Source organism: Rhinolophus sinicus, linkage group LG05, assembly GCF_036562045.2.
Source record: "Rhinolophus sinicus isolate RSC01 linkage group LG05, ASM3656204v1, whole genome shotgun sequence".
In the NCBI taxonomy this organism is placed as follows: Eukaryota; Metazoa; Chordata; class Mammalia; order Chiroptera; family Rhinolophidae; genus Rhinolophus; species Rhinolophus sinicus.
The window spans coordinates 92,788,021-92,800,683 of record NC_133755.1 but is presented as its reverse complement, the minus strand read 5'-3'; the positions used below and the strand labels follow the sequence as shown (position 1 = coordinate 92,800,683).

The following is a 12,663-nucleotide window of genomic DNA, read 5'->3' as shown; positions in this document are numbered from 1 at the left end:
TATCGACATCCTGCGGTGTTCCTCAGAACAAAGTCACCAATGTGTGATAAGAAACAACACAAACAAAAAACTTGAGAGATCAGGGAATAAAAGTAGCTTTTAACAAAAACAGTGAGTGTGAGAGCACACAGACCACTGGGATAGCGTGTTATAATCTCTCTGCGTCTCGGACTTCAGCACCGCCCGTCTGGAAAAGGCACGCTGCGGAAAGGTTTGGTGACTAGGCAGGGAGAGGAGATTCGCGAGCACCAAGCATCAGGTGTCTTTGACTCCTTTCCACTCCTGCCGCCCTGCTGCGTCCGCGCCGGCCCTTTGCTCACGTGGGCTGCGGCCCCCTCCATCCTCCAAACCCAGGCAGCGGCCGCCCCGCTTCCCCTGATTGACGGGCGGTGCAGCGACTCCCAGGAGCACGCCATTAGTAACAATCTCTACTGTAGCCAATAAGAGCCCAGAGGCGGGGCCTGCGGTGGGGAGGCGATGCTGGTCAGGTGCTCTGCGCCGAGGTTGCGTGCAGGTGAGCCGATGCGGGTTCAAGGGGCGCTGGTTGCTCTCGCCAGCTCCCCGCTATAGCCCCTGGTTTGCGGAGGGATCCCCCTCCAGATTCTCCTTCCCATTGCCCCAATCCAGTGCGGTCTGACCGGATTGCTGCGAAGGTAAGAGTCCAGGGGAGTGGGCGACTTGCCTCCAGCGGACCCACACGCCTCCTATGGGCTCCCGCAAACTACCCCCCAGTTCCACTGCGCGCGCCTACACACACACACACACACACACACACACACTCCACGTTGAGGCCTCTACCGATCTCGGTGGGCGTACCCTAGCCTCGAACCTTCCTTGAGCTGGGTTGGAATGCCTGTGGAGAAGATAGGATGATGCATCACCCTTTTCTGACGTCTGTTCGCACTACACACACACACACCTACTCCTCCCCCACTTTCCCTCTTCTTCGCGTTTCTTGTCGCCTCTTCCCTCCAGATGTCCAAGGCTGTCTGGGGGGGAAGGATTGGAGGAGGAATTGGGGAGCAGCCCACTGAATTTTGGACCCAGAGCTAGGGATTCCGCAGCATTTTTTTGTGTATGAAAAAGAAAAATGCATCCTCCCCCATCTCTCTGTTTATTGCTTTATGACATCGATGTGATGATGTTGGTTCTGCTTAGCAAACATTCCTAAGCTTTAGACAACACTTAGCCTTTGTTTGTTTTCCTTTGTCCCAGGAAATCAGTTCTTACCACTGTACCTGAATGAATGTACTTAGAGGAAAATCAGGTGTTCCACGTAGTTGATTTTTTTTTTTTTTTTTAGCCTTAAATTATATTTGTTTCATATTAGCCTTCCTTTTGTTAGGAAGGTGAAGGAGATGGGACAAAGAGGGAGGAACCACCATGCTCTTCCACATAAGTTAACAAATATATTTGCAGTTCCCTATTGGAACTGATGTTTAGTGTTCCTTCCAGAATTGGAAGCATTATTGCCATGTGAGAAATCGTTTTTAAATTTAAATTTGAACTATTGTCTGGAGACCAGTAGCTAAAACAATTTCTGTTTAAGTAATGTTCTATGTGTGGTCAAATCATGATTTAAAAACAAACAAAACCTAATTATTGCATCATCTGAAAGCAAAGCAAGCATGCCAAGCAGTTTTTATTTACTTATAGCTATAATATAGCAAGGCAAGGGGGTCTATTTTTGAGGTTTAAAAATGTCCTCAGCATCTTCAAATGAGGAAGATATCAAAAGCTGAATTCCTGAGATTTCTTGGCACAAAGTATGGTTAGTTCCAAGTTTGGGTGGGCTTATACATACCTTCATGCAAGAATGGACAAGAAAAGGAGAAAACAAAAGACCCTTGCTAGATTTGCAAGCTCAATGAGAACTGAAAACATTTACATATGTATTTATCCATGTTGCCTTTCATTAGCTTCTTGAATAGAATAAAAACTTTTTCGAAATATATGCAGATAAAAAAAAAGAAGAAGAAACGGTAACCTTGTTCCAAAGAGATTATTTAACCTGGGAAATGTCTTTTCTCCATATATCACTGATAAGATTAAATGTTACCAATTTTGACATTAAGAAGGTCAACATCAACTTCCAAAATTATGTTTCTCTTTCTTCTTAGTTCAGAATCTAATTGTTTAGAGAAGGTGCTCTAAACAATTAGATTCCATTTATTATTAATCAAATCCCATGATTTGATTAATAATAAATGGATGAAGATCACTTCAAGAAACCAAGTTCCTGTTTTCTCCTCTCTAGTAACATCTCTAACCATATTTCTAACCATAATGAACCAAACATAAGCCTTGGCTTTGAAAAATAGAGGTATATATATCATATATCATATATGTGTGTATATATATATATATATATATATGTATATATAGGCATTATTATTGGATTTGCTAATAGTACTTCCTTGTTGCTAGGTTCCTATAGTTGGTTTAACCACAAATATGTTCGCAGGTATTTGACTGTCAGAAGTCTGGGTCAACCTAAACTTTTTTTCTGAAATGTCGTATGTCAATTATGTTTTTTAAATGCTATTTGGGAACTTATTTAAATAATTCCTTTAAGGAATATTTTGACTTTTGATAAATTCTTGGAAAGTAAAACAGTTTCTAATGCAACTAAACTTCTTAGCTTTGTTATACAGGTAGCCCCAGGTCTGTTGTTTAAGATGAAGTTCTACATCATAATCCTTCCAGGCTGTGATTTATGGTATAATTGGGATTACTAAGCACCATCACTTTCAGTTTTGGGTAAAGTATATGAAGCAAAATTAGTGCTATTAACTTCTCTATGTTTTTTATACAGATCATCTTACACTAAACTGATCAAGTACTTTGAAAATGACTTCAAAACTTCTCTGGGTGGCTTTCATACTTGCTGCATTAACACTGTCAATTACATTTTCTCTCCAACCAGACCAGCAAAAGGTTCTTCTACTTTCATTTGATGGATTCCGTTGGGATTACTTATATAGAGTTCCAACACCCCATTTTCATTATGTTATGGAATATGGTGTTCATGTGAAACAAGTTACTAATATTTTTATTACGAAGACTTACCCTAACCATTATACTTTGGTAACCGGCCTCTTTGCAGAGAATCATGGGATTGTTGCAAATGACATGTTTGATCCTATTCTGAACAAATCTTTCTCCTTGGATAACATGAATATTTATGATTCTGAGTTTTGGGAAGAAGCAACTCCAATATGGATCACAAATCAGAGGGCAGGACATACTAGTGGTGCAGCCATGTGGCCCGGAACGGATGTAAAAATACATAAGAGCTTTCCTACTCACTACATGCTTTACAATGAGTCCGTTTCATTTGAAGACAGAGTTGCCAAAATTATTGAATGGTTCACATCAGAAGAGCCCATAAATCTTGGCCTTCTCTATTGGGAAGACCCTGATGACATGGGCCACCATTTGGGACCTGACAGTCCGCTCATGGGGCCTGTCATTTCAGATATTGACAACAAGTTAGGATATCTTATACAAATGCTGAAAAAGGCAAAGCTGTGGGACACTCTGAACCTTATTATCACAAGCGATCATGGAATGACCCAGTGTTCTGAGGAAAGGGTGATAGAACTTGACCAGTATCTGGATAAAGACCACTATGTCCTGATTGACCGATCTCCAGTAGCAGCCATCTTGCCAAAAGAAGGTAAGTCTGACGGAGCAGTGGTCAGAGACTTGGTCTGCACATGCCCAGTTCGACTCTGTGGGGAAATTTTGATTCTGTGCCTTTGAAGTATGCTTGCCTGTGTCATGGTAGTATTCTGGAATTTAACCCTTAGACTCTGAAAAAACAAACAAACTCTTTTTGTTGTTGTTGTTGTTGCTGAATTGAATTTGGTTTGTTCTTGGTGAACAAGGAACCAGACATCACACCAAGAGTTGTTGCCACACAAAGCGAAATTTATTTGCAGTAAATAAAGAACCCGCAAGGAATAATTTCCAAAGCCGTGGCTCCCAGAACTAGGGAGCCTCTATGTTTTTACCCATCAAATTAATGCATATTCATGATGGAAATTTTTGTCATAGCCTGTAAGGAGTGGTGTTGGCTTGGCACGTAGCAGTTCATGCGTCACATATTCAGAAAATGGTGCCCAAACTCTTCCCATAGGTGGGGATTTTACTATTATAATGAGCTCTTGGTCACCTTAAGTTCGTAATAGATGCCTGAACCAGATTGAACTGGTTCTTTACTGGCCTCCTTTAGTGGTGTCTGCAGGTGCTTCTCTGGAGGCCCCACCTACTCCCTGAAAAATAGGCTAACAGAATATTTTGTTATTTCCTCAAACCAACCTGACGCTATCACTTGGAGTACACTTTTTCACTTTTTCCTAGACTATTGCAATTGACGCTCTCTATGTATTTATGAGAGATGAATTTAACCATTTTGGAATCATCGAATATACGTACAAAATTTGCGTGCAATTCTAGTGATTTCTGGGCCCGAAAGCCTTCTGTAGATCCTCAGTTAGGACCTGCTGAATAGGAAGGCAGTGGAGTGTAGGAAGGAGGACGCTTGGGTTAACCTAAGATTCCTTTTTCTTCTCTATGAGTAGGGGAAGTGCTAACAATACCTTGAACTATTTTTAAACCTCTCCTCTAAGCCTCATACCATCCAGGTCACCTACATGTTTCATCTCCAGATCACAATGTCAGTGCAGAGCAAGACTCAGGCCTGCTCTTCTGACTTCTATTTTTCTCACCTCCTAGGGTTCGTCTAGGTATCGAAGGAGAGAACAGATTCTGAAAAGCGGAATACCTCTCAGCTGAGAGTCCTATCCCTCACAGCAGGGTAGATTAAAAGGATCATAGGAAACAGTGAATGTTGAAATACACATGTGTGCCTACACACAAACTTTTCAACAAATTCAATATAAAATAGCAGGTGTTGTGTTGTTGTCTAAGACAATCACATTAACCCTTCAATTTTCCGTACAAAATTGGTACGGTGTTGCCTTGTTGGGGTGTGGGAGGCAGGGAGGAACCCCCACCAAATGGGTTTGAAAGCAAGAAAAGGAGTGAAGACAGTGTGAGGTTTACTGCATATGAAGTTACAGGGAGACTTTTGCAACACCTCCTGCGTGTTAAAGTACGTTTCCATTTTACAGTATGCTTTCCACCTCCAGTCTGCCCTTTCCCAACCCTCACCTTCCAATTACCATATTTTCTTATCTAGAGATTCTCTGTCTCTGCAAAGTCACTATGTAACTTTGTTTTTCTTTTGGGTATTGCAGTGCCCTAAACATCTTACTTAGCACCACTAATTAGTGTGTGTGTGTAAGTTATTAAAACATCTCAAATTAGAGATTTCTGGTTGTAAAAAAAATGTTCTCTTAATTCCATGAGGTGAATTTACTTACAACAGAAGATTCATTATTTCTCAGTTTCCCCCCTCCAGCTTGTTCCCTGTAAGAGGTTGGGAGTTGTAAAGTGCCTGGCTGTACTCTGTTGGGTGCGGCTTGCTGGCTTTTTCCCTCAGTGGGGTGTCAGCATTGACTGACTTCTGTTGCCAATAGTTTCTTTGATTGCAGCAGTGAGTGTCTTCCACGTGCCTCTCCTCTACTTTCTCTTTTAGGTAAATTTGATGAAATCTATGAAGCACTAGCTCATGCTCATCCTAATCTTACTGTTTATAAAAAAGAAGAGATTCCAGAAAGATGGCGTTACAGATACAATAATCGGATTCAACCAATTATAGCAGTGGCTGACGAAGGGTGGTATATTGTACAGAATAAGTCAGATGACTTTCTGTGTGAGTATGTTACAGTATTTCCTCTCATTCTGCATCATTGCTTGCTAAAGTGGACACTGTGGATAATGCAGCAATTTATTTACCGATTAAATAATTCACTACTGTCATACGTTAATAGCAAAATTAAGATCCTTGGGGCTTTAAAAAGAATTAATCTCTTAAAAGTGAAACATTTACTTTTCTGAAGCCATCAGACAAAAGACATGCAGTGACCTATACTGCTAATTATAACCATTATGTTCCTGAGAAAAACGTAACTGAAATTTATAAATTGAATTATTTTCTGTATCTGTTTTAAATTCTGATTTCATAAGAATTTAATCTCTATTTTTATTTGCCATTGTTTTCTAGTTTTTTGTGTGGGGCCTTCTGGCTCTACCAGCTTTGCATTATACCTTGGAAACATTTCTAAAAAGCAGTGGCTATGTCATAGAAAATAATATATCAAGACGTGTTTTCCTAGTGCCTAGTGATACAATTTTGGAGAAGATAATGGAATTTCCATTTAAAATTCAAACATGCAGAATAAGGTGCTCACTGCCATCCTTAATGTGTAATTTTCTCTTATGCAGCTTTTAACAAGTTAGGCAAATGGAAAAGTCGTCCACAGGATTTTACTCATCTTTATTGTGTCTGTTATTTGCATATTTGCTCCCAAACTCCCTGCCCTTTCCATACTCTGCTTTGTGTCACCAGTGACTGATCCCTACAGACTAAATTCCCCAGACTCCTTTGCAAACTGATTTCTGGTTAGGTTTGACCCTAGCTGGAGTGTGGAAGCCAGGAGGAAGGGAGAAGCCAGGGTATTTGTCCCCTTCTCTCTCTCTCTCTCTCTCTCTCTCTCTCTCTCTCTCTCTCTCTCTCTCTCTCTCTCTCTCTCTCTCTCTCCCCCCCGCCCCCCTCTCTCTCTCTCTGCCTCAATCTGTGTCTCTAACAATGGCTTCATTTCCTCTGTGATCCCAACTCCATTTGAACTACGTCTTTCTTTTTTTTTTGAAGGAGGGCACAACTCACAGTGGCCCATGCAGGGATTGAACCGGCGACCTTGGTGTTATTATCACCACATTCTAACCAACTGAGCTAACCAGCCACCCCGGGACTACATCTTTCTCTATGGCCTCAGCTCCTACTAAGTAGCCCTGTCTTTGGGCTTGATAACACCACTCTTCCATCTGTCCCTCCAGCCCTAGGGGCTGTAGAAGGTTTCCACTGTTCCTAAACACTGAATAACCTCACCATCCTATCTCTGCTTCTCAGTGTTTCAACCCCTTTATAACTAGTCCTACATTAAATTCCCTCTGTTGGACTACCTGGCATGGCTTTCCTGGTTGATTTAGGTAATAACATGTACTACTGATCAGTTCAGTGGATTTTGTTTCTACCCCGTTTCTTGAATGTTGAAGGAACCACATTGTGTCAAACTATCTAGAAATGCTTTTTTTGGGCATTGGTCCTTGATATATAGAAAAGATGTATGAAAATGTCCCTTTAGGTAGAATTGGGCTCCTATCATGTTTATTGAGGAAAAGAAAAGCCGTTGCCTGACAATGGTACTTGTAATGTATACATGAGTCATAGTGACAGATTATGTGTCATTGTATAATTTGTACAGGTACACGGTTTCAGGTTTTTAAAACTGGTTCTACATACAGATACCGATCTGTAAAACAATAGTTAATCACACCTGGGGAACTGTTTTAAGAAGGCCTTGCAAAATAATTTCTTTGGCCGTGAGAATAATTGCTACCTTTATATGTTCAAATTTTCATGTATTGTGTTATGTTAGTCGGATTGCTCAAAATTTTACAGTTAACATGATTTTAAGGGCTCTCTTGAAATTTGGTTTGGTGAACTACAATTATGCAATAGATTGGTCACACCTATTTTTGATAGGAAACCTTAATGTTCCCATTTATATTACATTATGATCATTTATTTAAGAAAATATTGACCACCATAGTCTTCCTCGTCCTGAGTTCCACAAGAGATTAAGCCCTGATGTCCAAAGGCAGTGGTTCTCAAAGTGTGTTCCCTGGACCAACAGCATTCAAATCATGTGGGAACTTGTTAGAAATGTAAATTCTTTAGCCCAACCCAAACCTACTGAATTAGAAACTGTGAGGGCAGAGCCCAGCAATCTGTGTTTTTTGCATGCCCCACCCCCACCCCCAAGGAGTCTCAGACACATTGAACTTTGAGAACCATTGCCCTTAGGCATCCATTATTAAATGTTGTCTGCTGGATAAGCATTTATGGTAGGTGCTATCACCAAAAACAAAGTCCCTACTCATGGGAAAGGTTTTCATTTCATAAGTCAATGAGTTCATTTCAAACCTGATTTTCTAGTAATAAGTTTGATATGAGAGAATTATCTTTGCCTTCATGACTAAGAGTCTAAATCCCAACTTCTTCTAGAAATGAACATAAACACCATCCAATCAATTACAAATTATATAATGGCATCTTTCCCAATGTTAATGTTATCAGTTAATTAAAGAGACTAGCACAGTACTCTGTCAGATCATTACAAGAGTTCATAAATCCAGCATTATTTTTACTTGAATAAACTCAAAAGAATCACGGCATTTAGAAAGACTTCTTTAGATATGTTTGGCCAGGCAGATTTGGAATTACTTTGAGGAGCTGACTAGCGGTCAGTTCATGACTTTCCGAGAAATTGATTTAAGATTTTTTTTTTTAATGTTGTGTTTCCATTGCATATTTCCCTGTAGTAATGTAGGTACTAGAGACTGATTGGTTAGCGTTGTCCTCGCCACCTTTAAAATAAAGCCTGTCAATTTTCGTAGGCTGCCATCTTGTCAGCAGTAGCTCCTTCACTTTTGCACCTCAAGCTCCCTGCCCTTTCCATGCTCTGCTTTGTGTCACCAGTGACTGACCCCTACAGATTAAAATCCCCAGACTCCTTTGCAAACTGACTTCTGGTTAGGTACTATCCTAGGAACACATGCCTTTGAAACGCAGCTTTAATAATGCAGGAGTTTTCATCCTTTGATTTTGTATCACTGGATGTGTCCGGAGACTCCTCAAGTTTTCTGTTTATTTGTACCCATGCTAAAGCACACGATGCTAAGTTGGATACTCATCTGAACCACCAAAGTCAAGATTTTCCTGGCAAGTCCTGACCTTTATTTTTCAGTAGTGGATTGGAGCTATAACTAGAGGTTTCATTTTTGTGATGTCTTTTGTTTTTCTTTATTGTTTTTCCCCTTCGGTTAGTAATTATGAGTTTACTGTCTTAACAAGAAGAGCACTTTTATCTATAGAGCAATTCTTGGAACATAGTAGGCACCTAACAAGTATTTGCTGAGTACTAGTTTACCTGCCACCAAAAAAAATAAATAAAAGTTTTATTTTCCCCTGACTTGGCTCAACTTTGCTCTTTACCCTTCCTTCCCCTAAGGTAGTGTTGGCCTTTGAGAAAGATCTGTGATCATTTGACCTCTCACTTCCTGAAGTAAATTGTGATGTTGATAACAGTAAAGGTTGTTGGTACAAGATTATTTTCTGTTAAAAGTCAAATTGGATAAAATTTGCATTTAACTTGTTCAGACTTTGACAATACAACAGTTATTGCCATTTTAATGCCTTCTGGTTGGTTAACTTATTCATGCATTTTATCTTTTACAGTAGGCAACCATGGGTATGATAATGCATTAGCAGAAATGCATCCAATATTTTTAGCCCACGGTCCTGCCTTCAAAAAGAATTTCACAAAAGAAGCCATGAACTCCACAGATCTGTACCCACTGATCTGCCACCTGCTCAATATTACTGCCATGCCACATAACGGATCACTCAGGAATGTCCAGGGTCTGCTCAGTTCAACGGCTCCAAGAGCGATTCCTTACACGCAGAGCGCTACCCGCCTCCATGGTAGTGCCAAACCAAGAGAAAATGAGGAAGAGGAGTCGTATGCTTATTTCATAGGGGTCTCTCTCGGTAGCATTATAGTTATTGTATTTTTTATAGTTTTCATTAAACATTTAATTCGCAGTCAAATACCTGCCTTACCAGATATGCAGGCTGAAATAGCTCAACCATTATTACAAGCCTAATGCTACTTTAAGTGAAGATTGCCTAATGATGGCAGTGTTTAAAGGTTTCAAATCCTAGGAAACCACTGTCAGACTTTTGCACAGACTATTAAGCAGTTATGTACTGTACAGGCATAGTGTCTCTCTCTCTCCCTCTTTCTCTCTCTTTCTCTCATGCACACATACAGATGGACCAAAATACACATACTTGCAAAAGATTAAAAATGTGGAAGTATGTTTCCATTGTTTTGTCTGGCTTTTGGATAGACAAAATCCTGCTTTATTTGGACTTGGCACATAAAATGTATATATTTAGCAACTTTGCACTATTTAAAGTACTTTATATATTGCACTTTAAATTAGTCTCCTAATGGGTACTTTTATGTGAAATGCACTTTATTAACAATTATGTCTTATAACTTTGTTGAAAAATATAATTTTTGCATCCATGTCACAGAATACTTGCTATTTGTTGTTCAAACTGAATGAAATTTCTAATCATTACTAAACAATGTAGAAATCTATCTTCTTAAATTGGGAGAGCAAGAAGAAAGTGAAAACTGTTGAAAATCCAATGTGACAACCTTTGTATATTGAATTTTGGAGAGATGCATTTCTAACAGCAGGATACATCTGCGGGCATTCCTTGTCATATTTCTTTCCAAAGGACATGGGTTTTTATTTTCTTTTCCCAAAATGGTTCAATTACTGATAGATTCATTCTAAACATATTGTTTCTGTCATATTCATATTGCTATTCCCTGATTGGTCATTTTACTCTGATTTTTATAACACCATGGCTATACATTTCTTCTGTAGTCCAACACTGGCCTGAATTTTAGAGACCAGGCATCATCTCGGCAATATTTTCTGTTACTCTGTAATTATTTGTTTCTTTGCAAACTAAATCACTATTAATCACATTAAAATCAAATTAGATAAAACAATGTTTTCTTTCTGGTAATATGTAGTAACAAAGTACAAGCATCTTTTAGATTTGAATGTTTGAAGATCCAGAATTGCAAGAGAACATAACCTTTATTAGGTATTAATATAATGTAAGCCATTCAGTCCTTTAAAACAGCTGCATGGATCTTGGGGGGGGAATTAGGCAGGACCATTTTTCAGTGTTCCCATCACTGTGCTAAAGACTGCCTGATAGCAAAAAATAGCAAAATTACTTTTAGAAATAACAAGTGTTGAAACAAGATGCACTGAGATTATAGCCTTGTTTCATGGAATATTTGAATACCTGCTCCCTAGATGCTCAGTGGAATCAAAGGTGAATCCCAGTCCACAAATAGACTTTACCTCCTGGGCAGATATTCACCTGCCTGGTCATCTCTGCTTTCATTCCAACCACCAAGAGCTGTGCTTTGGATCTTTTAAGTAGTCGGATTGGAGAGAGGGAGGCATTACCTATGGTTCCTTAGAGAAAAGAGGAAGCCCTGGAAAGAACAGCTATCCTTGAAAACAGAAATTAGTTTATAGACACATGGCCCATAAAAAATACTGTGATTTCATGTATATACACTGACTGGCTAATTAGGTAAAATGGGAAATGTATTTTAGGAAGAAAGGATAAATTAGATGTAAAAAATAAAAGTGGCATGATTAAAAATACAATTGAATGTAAGTGCTTCCTACAACCAGGTGGGTGAATTACTTTTAGAATGATACCAATAAAAAATGTTAGCACCTAGTTCTCATTTCATTATACAACCTCTTCATAGGATAGAACAGAATCACTGGAAATGTACTGTGGATTAAAAAGCTGAGAAGTTAGATGATAGGTGGCAAACTCCTCAAAAAGTCTGAACTCTGGGTTAGACATTCTAGAATATATGACCATATTCTGTTGGTCATGTTGGCTTGTTTTGTAGCTATGAATTTTATCTGCATTATGGATATGCCAGTGTAACAACTGAAAGAGGAGATTCATCTATTTAAAACAGTTACTATTCAAGTGCTATCTGTACATTTAAACTAATTGTTTCATTCAGTTCATTTTAGATTTTAGAAGGTGCTATTCATTAGCAGTAAGAAGAAAGTAAATTCTGTAACTTTGATGAAATCATTAAAATTGTGATATGGAGATTTGATTATTGAATGGTTTCTTTTATTTACAGATACTTATTTTCCTGTAAAATATCAGCAGGAGAGTTTACCTGAAGGAAAATAAAATTTTAAACTTTGCTGGGAAAATCTAGTCACTCATCATCCTTTGATAGCTTTTTGTTGTTTTGGTTTTACCTCCATGAATTCAAGGTCACACTTTGTATGCAGTGAACAAAAATTAGCACCTAGAAATAAAATTTAGCCTCACTAATCTTACTAATTGTAAATAAGAATTTTATAAAGGTCAGAGGAATGGAGAGCCACCCTCCCCACCATTTTTGCTCAGTATCCTCTATCATCAATTTTGTACCATTAGTCACTTGGTAAGATTTTTTCTTACTTAGTATATGTTTTGCAGTTTCTCCCTTTGCTACCTGCCATTTAAATTTAAAGTTGCTAAAAAGAAATAAAATTGCTTTTCAAAATGCTTTCCGACCTCTTAAGGTGAAACGACCCTGTTTCCCCAAAAATAAGACCTAGCCAGACCATCAGCTCTAATGCATCTTTTGGAGCAAAAATTAATATTTTATGAGATTTTATATAATTATGTTATAGTAAAATAAGACCGGGTCTCATATTAATTTTTGCTCCAAAAGATGCATTAGAGCTGATGGTCCGGCTAGGTTTTATTTTCGGGGAAACACGGTAGAATCCTATTTCAGTTTCTTATAAGAACCTATTATTTCTAGAAAATCTAATCAAGATCCT

General features: G+C 38.8%; 1 protein-coding gene across 2 annotated transcripts; it reads left to right on the top strand.

The window, feature by feature from the left end:
• Positions 1–393: 393 nt before the first annotated feature.
• ENPP5 (ectonucleotide pyrophosphatase/phosphodiesterase family member 5) lies at positions 394–11,939 on the top strand. Of its 2 annotated transcripts, none has more exons than XM_019734743.2 (4): positions 394–514; positions 2,816–3,679; positions 5,606–5,782; positions 9,431–9,998. In XM_019734743.2, the coding sequence occupies exons 2-4, from the start codon at positions 2,851–2,853 to the stop codon at positions 9,856–9,858; spliced, it is 1,434 nt and encodes a 477-aa protein (XP_019590302.2). In that variant the 5' UTR covers positions 394–514; positions 2,816–2,850; the 3' UTR covers positions 9,859–9,998. The 2 variants fall into 2 exon arrangements, with proteins under 2 accessions (XP_019590302.2, XP_019590301.2); XM_019734742.2 differs by having other exon boundaries at positions 480–653; positions 9,431–11,939.
• The last annotated feature ends 724 nt before the right edge of the window (positions 11,940–12,663 follow it).

Excerpts from the sequence above, each read along its gene's own strand:
- ENPP5 (XM_019734742.2), top strand. The coding sequence starts at position 2,851 with ATGACTTCAAAACTTCTCTGGGTGGCTTTCATACTTGCTGCATTAACA. Across the intron at positions 3,680-5,605 it reads AGCCATCTTGCCAAAAGAAG|GTAAATTTGATGAAATCTAT; the intron begins GTAAGTCTGACG and ends TTTCTCTTTTAG. Across the intron at positions 5,783-9,430 it reads TAAGTCAGATGACTTTCTGT|TAGGCAACCATGGGTATGAT; the intron begins GTGAGTATGTTA and ends TATCTTTTACAG.